Raw genomic sequence first — 11,843 nt, 5'->3', positions numbered from 1 at the left:
TGTCCCGTACACTGAGGGAACTATATTATGATAGATCAATGCGCTTAGGCACGCGGAAACGTGGGCACGAACCGTATGCGGCTGCAGGTGAGCGATAGGTGCGTTTTATGATTGATACGTGGCAGGACAAATGATTTATCCACGCCACGAGGAAATATGATAAAAAAAAATGCTGGAAAAAATCGTCCATTCCACCTTTAAGTTGGTTTGATTGTGGGCCCACATCCTGTACCTGATGAAAACGTTTAAATTGAGTTAAATTGAGAATGTTTCTGTCCTTCTTCTATTTTACAAGTCTGTACCTCCCAAAAGTCCTGTCAATAGTGGCCCCATAACAATAAATAAAGTGCGATAAGAACGAAATGAGTCAACACTTTGAGCCCTGACTCACAAACTGTAACGATCACGAAGATATATCCGGTATTTGCCAATCTCCACCATTAAATCCCACCAAAATGCAAAATGACTGTAGACGACGGTTTTCATGTCAATCCACAATCGCAAACCTATATTATTTTTAGGGGGAAATACTTGCCCTTTGTTGTCGTAGTGTTTGCATCTAACTGGATTATGCATGATTACGGCCCGCGAACAAAGTGTCAACATCACCAAGGAACTAATTATAGCCTGATTGGCCCGTGGTGACATGTGGTTCCATGTTCCCCTCTGTGCTCGCCGGAGTCCCTCGCTCTGACTCGGCGCCGCATTGATTAGGAAATGAAGAGACACTGCGCAGGCTTTGGCTGGAACACATCAGTGTGTTCATTCTTCTTCTTTGTGGAGGCAGCGCAGTTTGTTTTGAAGTCGTGTGCGGTAATCACTCTCCAGATATGAAAAAGCACTCAGCTCCCGGTGCAATTGTTCATATTCCTCCTTTATCTTGGGTGCGCGGTTACACTTAGTTTGATTATAGATTGAGAGAATAAGATGTGAAACTCAAGGGTTGAAGCAGATGGAATTCACATTTATTCTATTATAAGTTAGAAATGCCATATTATGTGCAGGGATTTTTTAAATTATAATTCTTTTGATAATACTCTTGGATGGATAGGATTGAGAGCATCAGGGATGTTTGGACGTTTCACTTGTGTGTTAGCGTTTGACGTCATGTTAGCACGGTTAGCACGGTTAGCACAACGCCACAGAGAAAGGTCTTAGGTTTAATTCCCAAGCAGATGAGTCCTCTTCGTGTTAATGTTGCATGCTCTCTCTGTGTCTACATACAGGTTTTCTCTAGCACTAAAACATGATGTAAATAGGGCGAAGACAAGAGCATTATATTCAAAATGTCCTGGTTAAATCAAGGATGAATAAAAATGAAGGTTTCCAAAGTGAGGTGAGAGGAGGGATAGTGAATATGTGAGTAAAAAGATACTGCGGTTTATAGATTGTAGATGTAGGCAGCTTATTCACAGCGGCGTACATTACCTCTTATGACTAAGATAAGAATGTTTGGAGATATTGTCGATACAGTGATTCAGAAAACTTTATTTATCGCTCCAGGGGTGATTCATTTGAGCTGCAATATTCATTCGAGCCTGTTCATAAACACGTGCTACAGTATAAAAGACACACACAAAAGCGCACAATACAGTGTAAACACTAAGACTCACAGCAAGAAGGTCCTGGGTTCATTTCACAAGCAGATGAGGCTTGTGTCCTCACAGGTTTCCTCTAACACTAAAAATAATATAGCTCATACATTTTTACCCTTGAATTCGTCAGTATTTCCTTATTTATTTTATCCTTGATGCATATTTTATTGTATTGTTTTTATCAAGCGCTTTGAGAATACCATCTTGGATAAAATACAAAAATACAAAATGTATTTATTTTCATTTGAGTATATCTTGACTTGCCAAAAATGAGATTTGCCAGAGAACACTTTTTGCAGTGGCAATTGTACAGTTGCTTGTCGCTTGTATTTTTCTCATTTTAAGTCAAACTAAATATTTGATTCTTCCTTTGAGGATCTTATTTTAAACTCAAAAGAAGATAAACAGGCTTATTATTATTATTATTATTATTAATAATAATAATAATAATATTATTGGACGGGAACATTTCCTGGTTAAATAAAGGAAAGAGAAGACAATGCAGAGGAGGAACAGCATACACTAAAGGAATATAATAGACAATATGGGCAGGATAATGAGGATTGTAGATTGTAGATGTAGGCAGATGATTCACAGTGGCTTTCCCTGCAGAAGAATAAAAACGGAGACCATCTCTTGCGTTATGACCAATATAGAATAATATAATTTGTCTAATATGACTCAGTTGTGACTCAGGAGCCTTAAACCATGTGCCTTTTTTTTCTTCCAAATGTTCCACAAACATCACTTTAGGATCCGGAGACGGGCAGAGGCTGCTTACCTAGCTCCACAAAGACCCCCGTCCTCCCAGCAACCTCCTCCCTCCATTGCTATGGTTACAGTGATGCAGGTTACCGTGGCAGCCAAGTAAAACACACACGCACACGAGCGCAGAAAGACCATCACATTTGCGCAAGCACTGACGACTTGGAGAGTTGTAGTTTCTCCTTCTCTTTCTATTTCCGTGGCTGATGTTGAAGTGTCGTCATCCTGGCTCTCACCTCTGGCTCTTGCATCACGGCCCTAAACACAGAGCTTTTTACACTTTTTGGGGTTGTCACTTTTGATGGTTTGTGTTGTGTTTGTGAGTCGTGACTGTGTGAAAATCTTTGCTTATACACTCTACTGACAAACACATTTACTGGAATATTTATGTCCTTGAAATTATAGGAAAAGTGTTGCAATTATTATGACACTTAGTGTTTTGCATGTTCTTGAACCGACAGTGTTGTTCCACTTCGCTACCATCTAGTGGTCATCACATGTCTTTGTTTCACACAGTATGAGAAACGCTCAATCCACAAATAGTAAATCAATGTCATCTTTAACTTGAAAAAGACTACGAAACCCACAATGCAAAAATCAAACATTTTAGCTTGTATTTACTAGTTTGTTAAAATTGGCCCATTATTTTATTAGATTATTGGCTATTTCTTCTTTACAAACAATAAATCCATTGTGTGGTTTTGAATTTAAATCTATTCCTCATTATATCACACGTGTTTTGTTGTTTGTATTCACTGCTGATTAATAATGTCACAGTTTTTGTATAATATTCAAAATGCATGGACTAATTTAAAAACCTGGACTGCATTTGTCACAATATCCCAGGGAATTGAAATGAAATCAGTGAAAGGTTTTATTTTGGCAAAGAAAAGATTTTGGCAACAGAAACTGCAGACAGTTCTAGTACTGATGTCCATGTTTTTATTTTGTTGCGATGCTTGGTATATATTTTCACAGCTAAACATTATTGTTATGTTCAAAATATTAGCAGACATTTTTAATTAGCATCAACACAGTGTTTTTTTTTTATCGTAAATGTATCTCATCTAACTGGAGCTAAATCAACTTGAATGAGCTTTTAACCTTGTTACAACAGTTTTTCCTCATCGTCCATATCCTTGTGGTTATTTGAAAAATGAAAACTCTAAGCGATATGTAAACACGTAAATTACAATCTGCAGCTTGTTAAGAAAAGATGTCACTGTGAAGAGGCGGAGCTTATCAGTTCTGTAGTTTTGAACAGGAAGTTATTGGGTCTCCATCCACTTCTTCTGCTTTATGGTCATGATGGCAGCAGAGAGGCCTTCAGGAGGCTCTGGAACAGATGCCCGAGCCACTTCAGCTGGCTCCTCTTGACGTGGAGGAGTGACTCCTCGCAAGTGACTGAGGCTCTGATCTCTAAGGAAACGTCCAGCCACCTGGTGGAGGAAACTCATTTCTTGTCATTACCCAAAGCTCATGGCAATAGGTGAGGGCAGGAACGTGGATTTAAATCGAGAGCTTTGTCTTTCGACTCACTACAACAGTCTGATGCAGCCGCTGCACCGATCCATCTGTCGATCTCACGCTCCATCCTTCCCTCACTCGTGAACAAGACCCAGAGATACTTGAACTCCTCCACTTGGGGCAAGAACTCCCCACCCACCTGAAGAGGGCAAGCCACCTTTTTCCAGTGGAAAATGCAACAGTAGCCTACTGCAAAATCTACAATATTCAAAAGCTACAATAGTCATCAAATAATCATCTGACAATATTAAAACACTTTTACGTGATAGAAATGATGATAAGTCTTGATTATACTTAGAGTAGACTTAGACTTAGTAGAAGTCTTGTTTGTTCTCTGTGGATGAAGATAAGTTACAATGCGGGTCCTCCTGGTGAAGGTCTGCAGGGAGAGGACTCTTAATCGACAGTAAATTTCTTTCATGATGATGTCATAAGTGATATGCTATACTGTGGATTATTCCTGGCAAAGAAATAAAACTGACACAAGCAGGTGACAGATAGCGCACCTTTAATAATACATTATGAAGGCAGGCTACTTCTCTCCAACATTCAAATTGGCCATTGAACACTTGTGGCACAGTTGGGGTGAACTCCTGTGTCAGAGGTTCTCAGTGGAGAACACATCCTCTGTGAGCTGCACTGGACACACTGGACTGTGGGGCAGACGATGTAATGAGCTTTCACTCTGTTATACTGTTTTCCTTGTCAAACTTCGGATCGGCACGGCCTGGACGTGTCTTCACCCCATACTCCCGGAGCTCACCCCAAAGGACAGATCCAGAAAGCACATGTGGACTGAACTCTCAAGCACCCGTTGGAGAGTAAAGAACTGGATTAAAACCACACTGCTCCTGCTGAATCCTTTGATCAATTAACCTGTTTCTATTGTTAAGCCATTTTAGATCAATAATGCTGTTTTTACATAAAATTATGATCTACTCATGTTATAGTTCAATATTAAATCTCCTTTAAAAGACCATGTAACTCTATTCACGCACTAATTATTTTGGTCTTACAAAATATTGCTTTAGCGCATGGTGAATAGTTATAGCTGAGAAAAAGACATAAAAAGACATTAAGTAAGTAATTGTACTCTACTTGAGTATAATGTTTAGGTATCTGTACTTGTCTCTACCCAAGTGGTTTCTCCATTCAATGCTTATTACTTTTGTTACAGTTGGAAAGTGGAATGTTCTGGAGCTTTGTTAAATCTGAGCAGCACTGATCCCAGACTTTTCCAGACTTTTCCATTACTACATTTGAGAGCAGATATCTATACTTTCTACAAAGTAAAAAACTACTATACTTTTGTATGGTGTGAGGAGTTATAAAAATCACTAGAAAGTGTAAGAAATGTATTTGAACCGACCCGAACCGATGAGCAAAAATAAAAAACATTCTTTACCCAAAACTCCACATTTACCTTCAACAGTTCTCAAACTCTGAGTGAAATACTTCAAGTACATTTTAAAGCAGGTACATCGATATGTTTACTCACACTAGAGTATTTAGTTGCTCCTGCGTAACCACCACAGATTTGCAGCTCAGTTGTGGTGTGTATTCTCTATGGACTTCACCTGTACCTTCACCCTGATCTGTTTCAGGATTTACCTCCAGACCTCTTAGGCGTAATCCCCTTCCTCATAATCCCCAGTCCCTCCTCGGCTCCTCACTCACACCATGCTCTCGCTCGGCTCCTCTCAGACACAGACATGTAGCCCGTGTTGGCTCTTCCTCTCCAGGGGCCCTTCATGTTGTTGGATTACTGCTGCCGCTGCTGTGGAGTCACTCTCATAAAACGCCATGGAGCCCTGTCGCTCAAGACCACGCCCAGTGACACCTGGGTAAGAAATTACAGCAAATAGTCACGTTGTAAACTTTCAAATGAGGGTAGAAGGTGATAGTTTTGCACTTTTGTGACACTTTACAAACATTTCTCATTTGCCATGGCCATTAAACCTCAACTAAACTGTTTAGAGACACATTTCTGTCAGATTTTATTAATAACATTGTTGAGATACTCCAGAAAGCGTCATTGTTGGCAGCTAATTCCAGATAAATGGCTGTTGACAGGAAGGAAACGAAAATAGAGAGAAGTCAAAACATGCTTTGCAATTTTAACATTAATTATATAAATCAAGGAAAGATATTAAAGCAGCAGGATTTTTTTGGGAGGAAAATGTACTTGTGAGTGTTTCGATTAGCTTAGTGATGGATGATGCAATTTATAATTTAATTTAACAATGGGATTCTGTTCAAGGTTCTAATTTTAAACACGTCCAGGAGCAATGAACTGAAATTATGTGCATAAAAGAATGACATGTATTTCAGAACATGTTTTTACGGATCTAAACTACAGCGTTAACATGTTTTTAAGCAGAATAAGACATATTTCAAATTCAAAATCTGCAGAATTTTGATTTGATTGCGATTAATCTTGCAGCCTTAGTTAGTTAGTTAGTTAGTTTATTTATTTCCAAACATTAAGATGGATGCAAGCTTACTCATTCACCCAGTAATCAAAATGAATACATGTTCAAAAAAGTGAATAAAATAAATGACACATGTTCAAAAGGCAGTAGAAAGAAGAATCCTTTCCCCGCTCTCCATCACGAGTAATAATAATGTTATAATAATGATCCTTGTAGTGATGTTCACGATCGAGTCATATTCTTAAAGACATAACACATTTTAGTTCAACAGATTGATCCGTCTCATACAAGTTAGCCATAAATGACATTCTTCACACCTTTTGAAAATGATTTGCTTGCGTTTTCATCTGAAGTTGGGATATAATTTGATCCCTGCACGTTGTTTGTTTTACAGTTTTACTCCATTATCGTTACGCACATCCTTTTTTGCCGTTTGATGTCTTTCAGTTAAAATATAAGTGGTCCCTTAAGTTGTCCACCGCTGTGTTCGTTGTCTGTTTAATAAGTCCAGCGACAAACACGCAAATCATCATCAGGTCGAATTGTGTGCAGCCTTTTGCTCTTCCTACTTCCACTGACTCAATCGGAATCCACTTACGCTAAATAATTGGCCCGGGAGAGGTTTTTCTTTAGGTCACAGGCTAATCTGCGGCCGACAAAACGGAGCAGAGCTTTGTTTACTCGTCTGTGAGCGTAGCATTAGCGCTGATACGTCTGCAGCTCCTCAGCCTGGAGGCATCAAAAGGCTCAAAATAGAGTCCAGAGGTTCCCAGCGAAATAAACAGCCTTTAACTGCCTCTTTAAATTATCCGCTCGCCAAAAACAGAGTGTCTGTGGGGAAAGAGCAAACATTAGACTTTCAAAACAGTTGTGTTATTGCAGTTGTTGTTTGGAGATGTCAACATTGGAGAACGGCATGGTTTATAATGTCAAAATAACTAAGGATGCAAAAAGAGCTGGTTTAAAATGGTCAAATAATACATGTTTGAAGTGTAATCTCTCAAATGCAGTTCTGTGTCTATGACATTTGTGTGTTAATCGTACAGTCCATTCACGCTTTGTGCCATACTTAAACTTGCTCTAGTGTTTCTCAAACTCTTAAACTCTTCTGGTGCTATGCAGACACCTCTTTAGTTCTAGTGTTTACTTCTTTTAGACTGTTTTATTCACATTTTCGCTTCCTGAGTAATTTCTTAGTGAAACCTACTGTAGCAACGGTGTAAGATCCCCCACATTTACACCCGTAATAGTCCTGTTATAAGTAATAGCCCTGTTATAAGTAATAGTCCTGTTATAAGTAATAGTCCTGTTATAAGTAATAGCCCTGTTATAAGTAATAGTCCTGTTATAAGTAATAGTCCTGTTATAAGTAATAGTCCTGTTATAAGTAATAGTCCTGTTATAAGTAATAGTCCTGTTATAAGTAATAGTCCTGTTATAAGTAATAGCCCTGTTATAAGTAATAGTCCTGTTATAAGTAATAGTCCTGTTATAAGTAATAGTCCTGTTATAAGTAATAGTCCTGTTATAAGTAATAGCCCTGTTATAAGTAATAGTCCTGTTATAAGTAATAGTCCTGTTATAAGTAATAGTCCTGTTATAAGTAATAGCCCTGTTATAAGTAATAGTCCTGTTATAAGTAATAGTCCTGTTATAAGTAATAGTCCTGTTATAAGTAATAGCCCTGTTATAAGTAATAGTCCTGTTATAAGTAATAGTCCTGTTATAAGTAATAGTCCTGTTATAAGTAATAGTCCTGTTATAAGTAATAGCCCTGTTATAAGTAATAGTCCTGTTATAAGTAATAAAAATCACCACGAGCGAGCAGCGCCGCTTCTCCTCCGCTGCACCGGCGTTTCCGTGTCCGATCACCGGCTCCACCACGAGCGGCACGCACCGCCACGAGCCGCACGCACCACGAGCGAGCGGCGCCGCTTCTCCTCCGCTGCACCGGCGTTTCCACGCCCGAACACCGGCTCCGCGCTCCCGCACCCGCCGCCCCGGAGGTCTGTACCTGGGCGAAGGTGTGGCCCCAGCCCGCCACAGGAGCAGACACGGAGAGCGGGGCACCGGCTCCACCCGGAGAAAAGCAGCCCCATACAACCAAGGTACAGCCCCGTTTCTCTGCTTTCCCCGCTCCACAGACGGGGGCGATCTGGTCACAAAACTGGACTCAAATGCGTCTTGATTGGGCTAGAGCAACGCCGGCGTCTGGTATGTGGACTGCCGCTTCTGTCCCAACGTCTTTGTTTTGTTTTGTTAGTCGTTTCCATTGTTTTGTTTTGTTCCCGCGTCTCTGTGTTGTCTTCTGTCTACATCCCTGTTCCTTAACTTCATCGGACATTACTGCACCGTCCATCGCTCATCTCCTCCCTCACTCCTGGACTATCTACTGCCCTAGCCGCCAGCTAACAGCTGGCTTAACACCTGCGGAGGTCCGTCATGGTATCGCGGGGCCTCCCTGCCGTGCAGACAAGGTCTGGGGCAACCAACGCCACTCACTCCACCAGCTTCAACACCCGGTCCACTGCTGCTTTTTCACAACTCTCTGCCCACCAGCTTCTAGTTAACCAGCCTCTAGCCACCGCCAACATTCTAACTGGATTACTCTCATCTGCTGCTACGTTCCATCTCCTCCTCGGACTATCACTCCCACGCCTCCAGGCCACCGCTCCACCAACTTCTCGCCTACTCACCTACACCGCTGCTGACCTTCACCTCCTCAACCATAACCACCGTCTCCCAGCTGCTGCTGCCTCTGCAGCTAGCTCAGCTGGGATCCTTCGCCGGCCCCGCTACATCCACAGGGGCTCTGGTCTCTCCCATAACCAACACTCCAACGACGGCTCACCTATCCCCTCACTCTGGACTAGTTTTCGCCCCCCTGTCACCCCCACCTGCCGCACTGCCAACCTCAGCAACCTCCGCCCCCCCACCCCTGCGCCCCCATCCATCTCCGCGCCCCCATCCATCTCCCTTGCACTGCTGAACTGCCGCTCCCTCGCCAACAAATCACCTGTTATATCTGAACTGCTACTGGACAATAACATTGATCTGCTTCTCCTCTGTGAAACATGGCAACAGCCCCTGGACTTCTATGCTCTCAACCAAGCCACTCCCTCCAACTACACTTACACTGCCAAACCCCGCCTCTCCGGGCGTGGGGGAGGTCTTGCTGTTATTCATAAAAAATCTACATCCATCACTGAACTGAACCTCAACCTTCCATCCATCTCATCATTTGAATACCTCGCCTTCTCCCTCCCCAACTCTATCACCGCTATCCTGATCTATCGTCCCCCAAAGCCCCACCCCTCTTTCCTCACTGAATTGTCTGAACTCCTCACCATCGCATCCTCTCTCTCTGCCCGCCTCCTACTCACTGGTGACTTCAACATCCACATTGACTGCCCCAACGCCCCACTGACATCCGACTTCCTCTCTCTCCTGGACTGCTTCCATCTCACCCAACATATTGACTTCCCCACCCATACCAAAGGCCACACTCTGGACTTAGTCTGTTCCTCTCTCCTACCCATATCTAAGCCCCACCCCCTCCCCTTCCCACTCTCTGATCATCTCTGCATCCTTTTCTCCGCCCCCCTACCCTCGCCCCACAACCCCAAAAAACGCACCATCACCTACCGCAATATCAAGTCAGTCAACCCCCTCACGCTCTCCCAGCTCATATCCTCTGCTTTCCCCCCTGACTCCCCCCCCTCTTCCCCCGACGACTATGCTGTCATGCTCAACACCACCCTCTCCGACTCCCTTGACTCCCTAGCCCCCTGGAAAACCTCCTCCGTCTCATACATCAACCCCGCCCCCTGGTACACCCCTGAACTCCGCACCATGAAGCAGACTGGCCGCCAACTCGAATGACTCCTCAAAAGAACCCGCCTCACCGTCCACGCCGAAGCTTTCAAATTACACATCTCCTCCTACCGTGACGCTCTCCAAGCCGCCAAATCTGCCCACCTCTCCACCCTCATCAACAGCTCCCACCGGAGCCCTCGCACCCTGTTCTCCACCGTCAACAAGCTGCTCCAGCCACCGGACATCACTCCACCCTCCTCCCCTGACCTCTGCAACTCTTTCCTCCTTGCCTTCAATGACAAAATTTCCAAAATCAACAGCTCCATGACTGCCGTCTCCATTAACTCCATCACCACCCCCACCCCTGCCCCCCCTCCTCTCCCTGACCACCCACCCTTCCCTCCCCTCACCACCTTCTCCTCTGTTAACTCCTCTCATATCATAGACCTCATCACCGCTTCCAAAACCACCACCTGCTCTCTCGACCCCCTCCCAACGAATCTAACCAAGGCCTGCCTCCCTGCTCTCATCCCCCATCTCACCACCCTCTTCAACCAGTCTTTATCCCTCGGCCATGTTCCTTCCATCTACAAACTGGCCTCCATCACCCCCATCCTCAAAAAAACCACCCTAGACTCCGCCAACCTCTCCAACTACCGCCCCATCTCCAACCTGCCGTTCCTCTCAAAAACGCTGGAACGCATCGTCGCCGCCCAACTTCACACCCACCTCCAGTCAAACAACCTCTATGAACCCCTCCAATCTGGCTTCCGCCCACTTCACAGCACTGAAACAGCCCTGGTCAAAGTACTCAACGATCTCCTCACCTCTGCAGACATCCTGTTACTACTAGACCTCAGCGCAGCCTTTGACACTATAAACCATTCCATCCTTCTACAAAGGCTGCGCCAACTGGGTGTTGAGGGCTCTGCACTTGACTGGCTCACATCCTACCTCACCAACAGGCAAGAGTTCATTTCCCTCTCCGGTCACTCATCCACCCTCTCCCCAGTAACGCAGGGGGTCCCCCAGGGCTCAGTCCTCGGCCCCCTCCTCTTCATCTGCTACATCTTCCCCCTTGGTCACATCCTCCGCCAACTCAACCTGGACTTTCACTGCTACGCTGACGACACCCAGATATACCTCACCACCAAATCCACCCAAAACCCTCCCCTCAGCCACATTGAAACCTGCATCTCTACAATAAAATCATGGCTCACTCTCAACTTCCTCAAACTGAACAGTGACAAAACAGAGCTCCTCCTCATTGGCACCAAATCCACTCTCAATAAAACTGGTCCCTTTTCACTCAGCATCGACACCTCGACCATCACCCCCTCTACCCTGGTACGCAATCTCGGTGTCATCATGGACCCCACCCTCTCCTTCACTCCCCATGTCAGCCACATCGTCAAGACCTCATACTTCCACCTCCGCCGCATCGCCAAAATCCGACACTGCCTCACCCTCCCCGCTGCTGAATCCCTCATCCATGCCTTCATCTCCTCCCGCCTCGACTACTGCAACTCCCTCCTCACTGGCATCTCCTCCCATTCCCTCCACAGACTCCAAATGGTCCAAAACTCCGCTGCCCGCCTCCTCACCCACACCCGGTCCCGTGATCACATCACTCCCGTTCTCCGCTCTCTCCACTGGCTCCCCATCAAGCAGCGCATAAACTTTAAAATACTCCTCCTCACCTTCAAAG

General features: G+C 44.2%; 1 protein-coding gene across 1 annotated transcript in view; it reads left to right on the top strand.

The window, feature by feature from the left end:
* The first annotated feature begins 5,558 nt into the window (after positions 1 to 5,558).
* The window catches only part of tmem244 (transmembrane protein 244), a 14,062-nt gene continuing 7,777 nt past the window's right edge, over positions 5,559 to 11,843 (top strand). The window contains exon 1 of the mRNA XM_072451375.1: positions 5,559 to 5,731. Within this exon, the coding sequence (XP_072307476.1) occupies positions 5,639 to 5,731 (93 nt within the window). The 5' untranslated portion in view covers positions 5,559 to 5,638. The remainder of the gene's footprint in view (positions 5,732 to 11,843) is intronic.

This window comes from Eucyclogobius newberryi, unplaced genomic scaffold, assembly GCF_026437365.1.
Source record: "Eucyclogobius newberryi isolate DKJ021-1_F unplaced genomic scaffold, fEucNew1.0.hap1 SCAF_1, whole genome shotgun sequence".
NCBI lineage: Eukaryota > Metazoa > Chordata > Actinopteri > Gobiiformes > Gobiidae > Eucyclogobius > Eucyclogobius newberryi.
The sequence above is the reverse complement of the archived record's forward strand: the minus strand, read 5'-3'. Positions and strand labels throughout refer to the sequence as shown.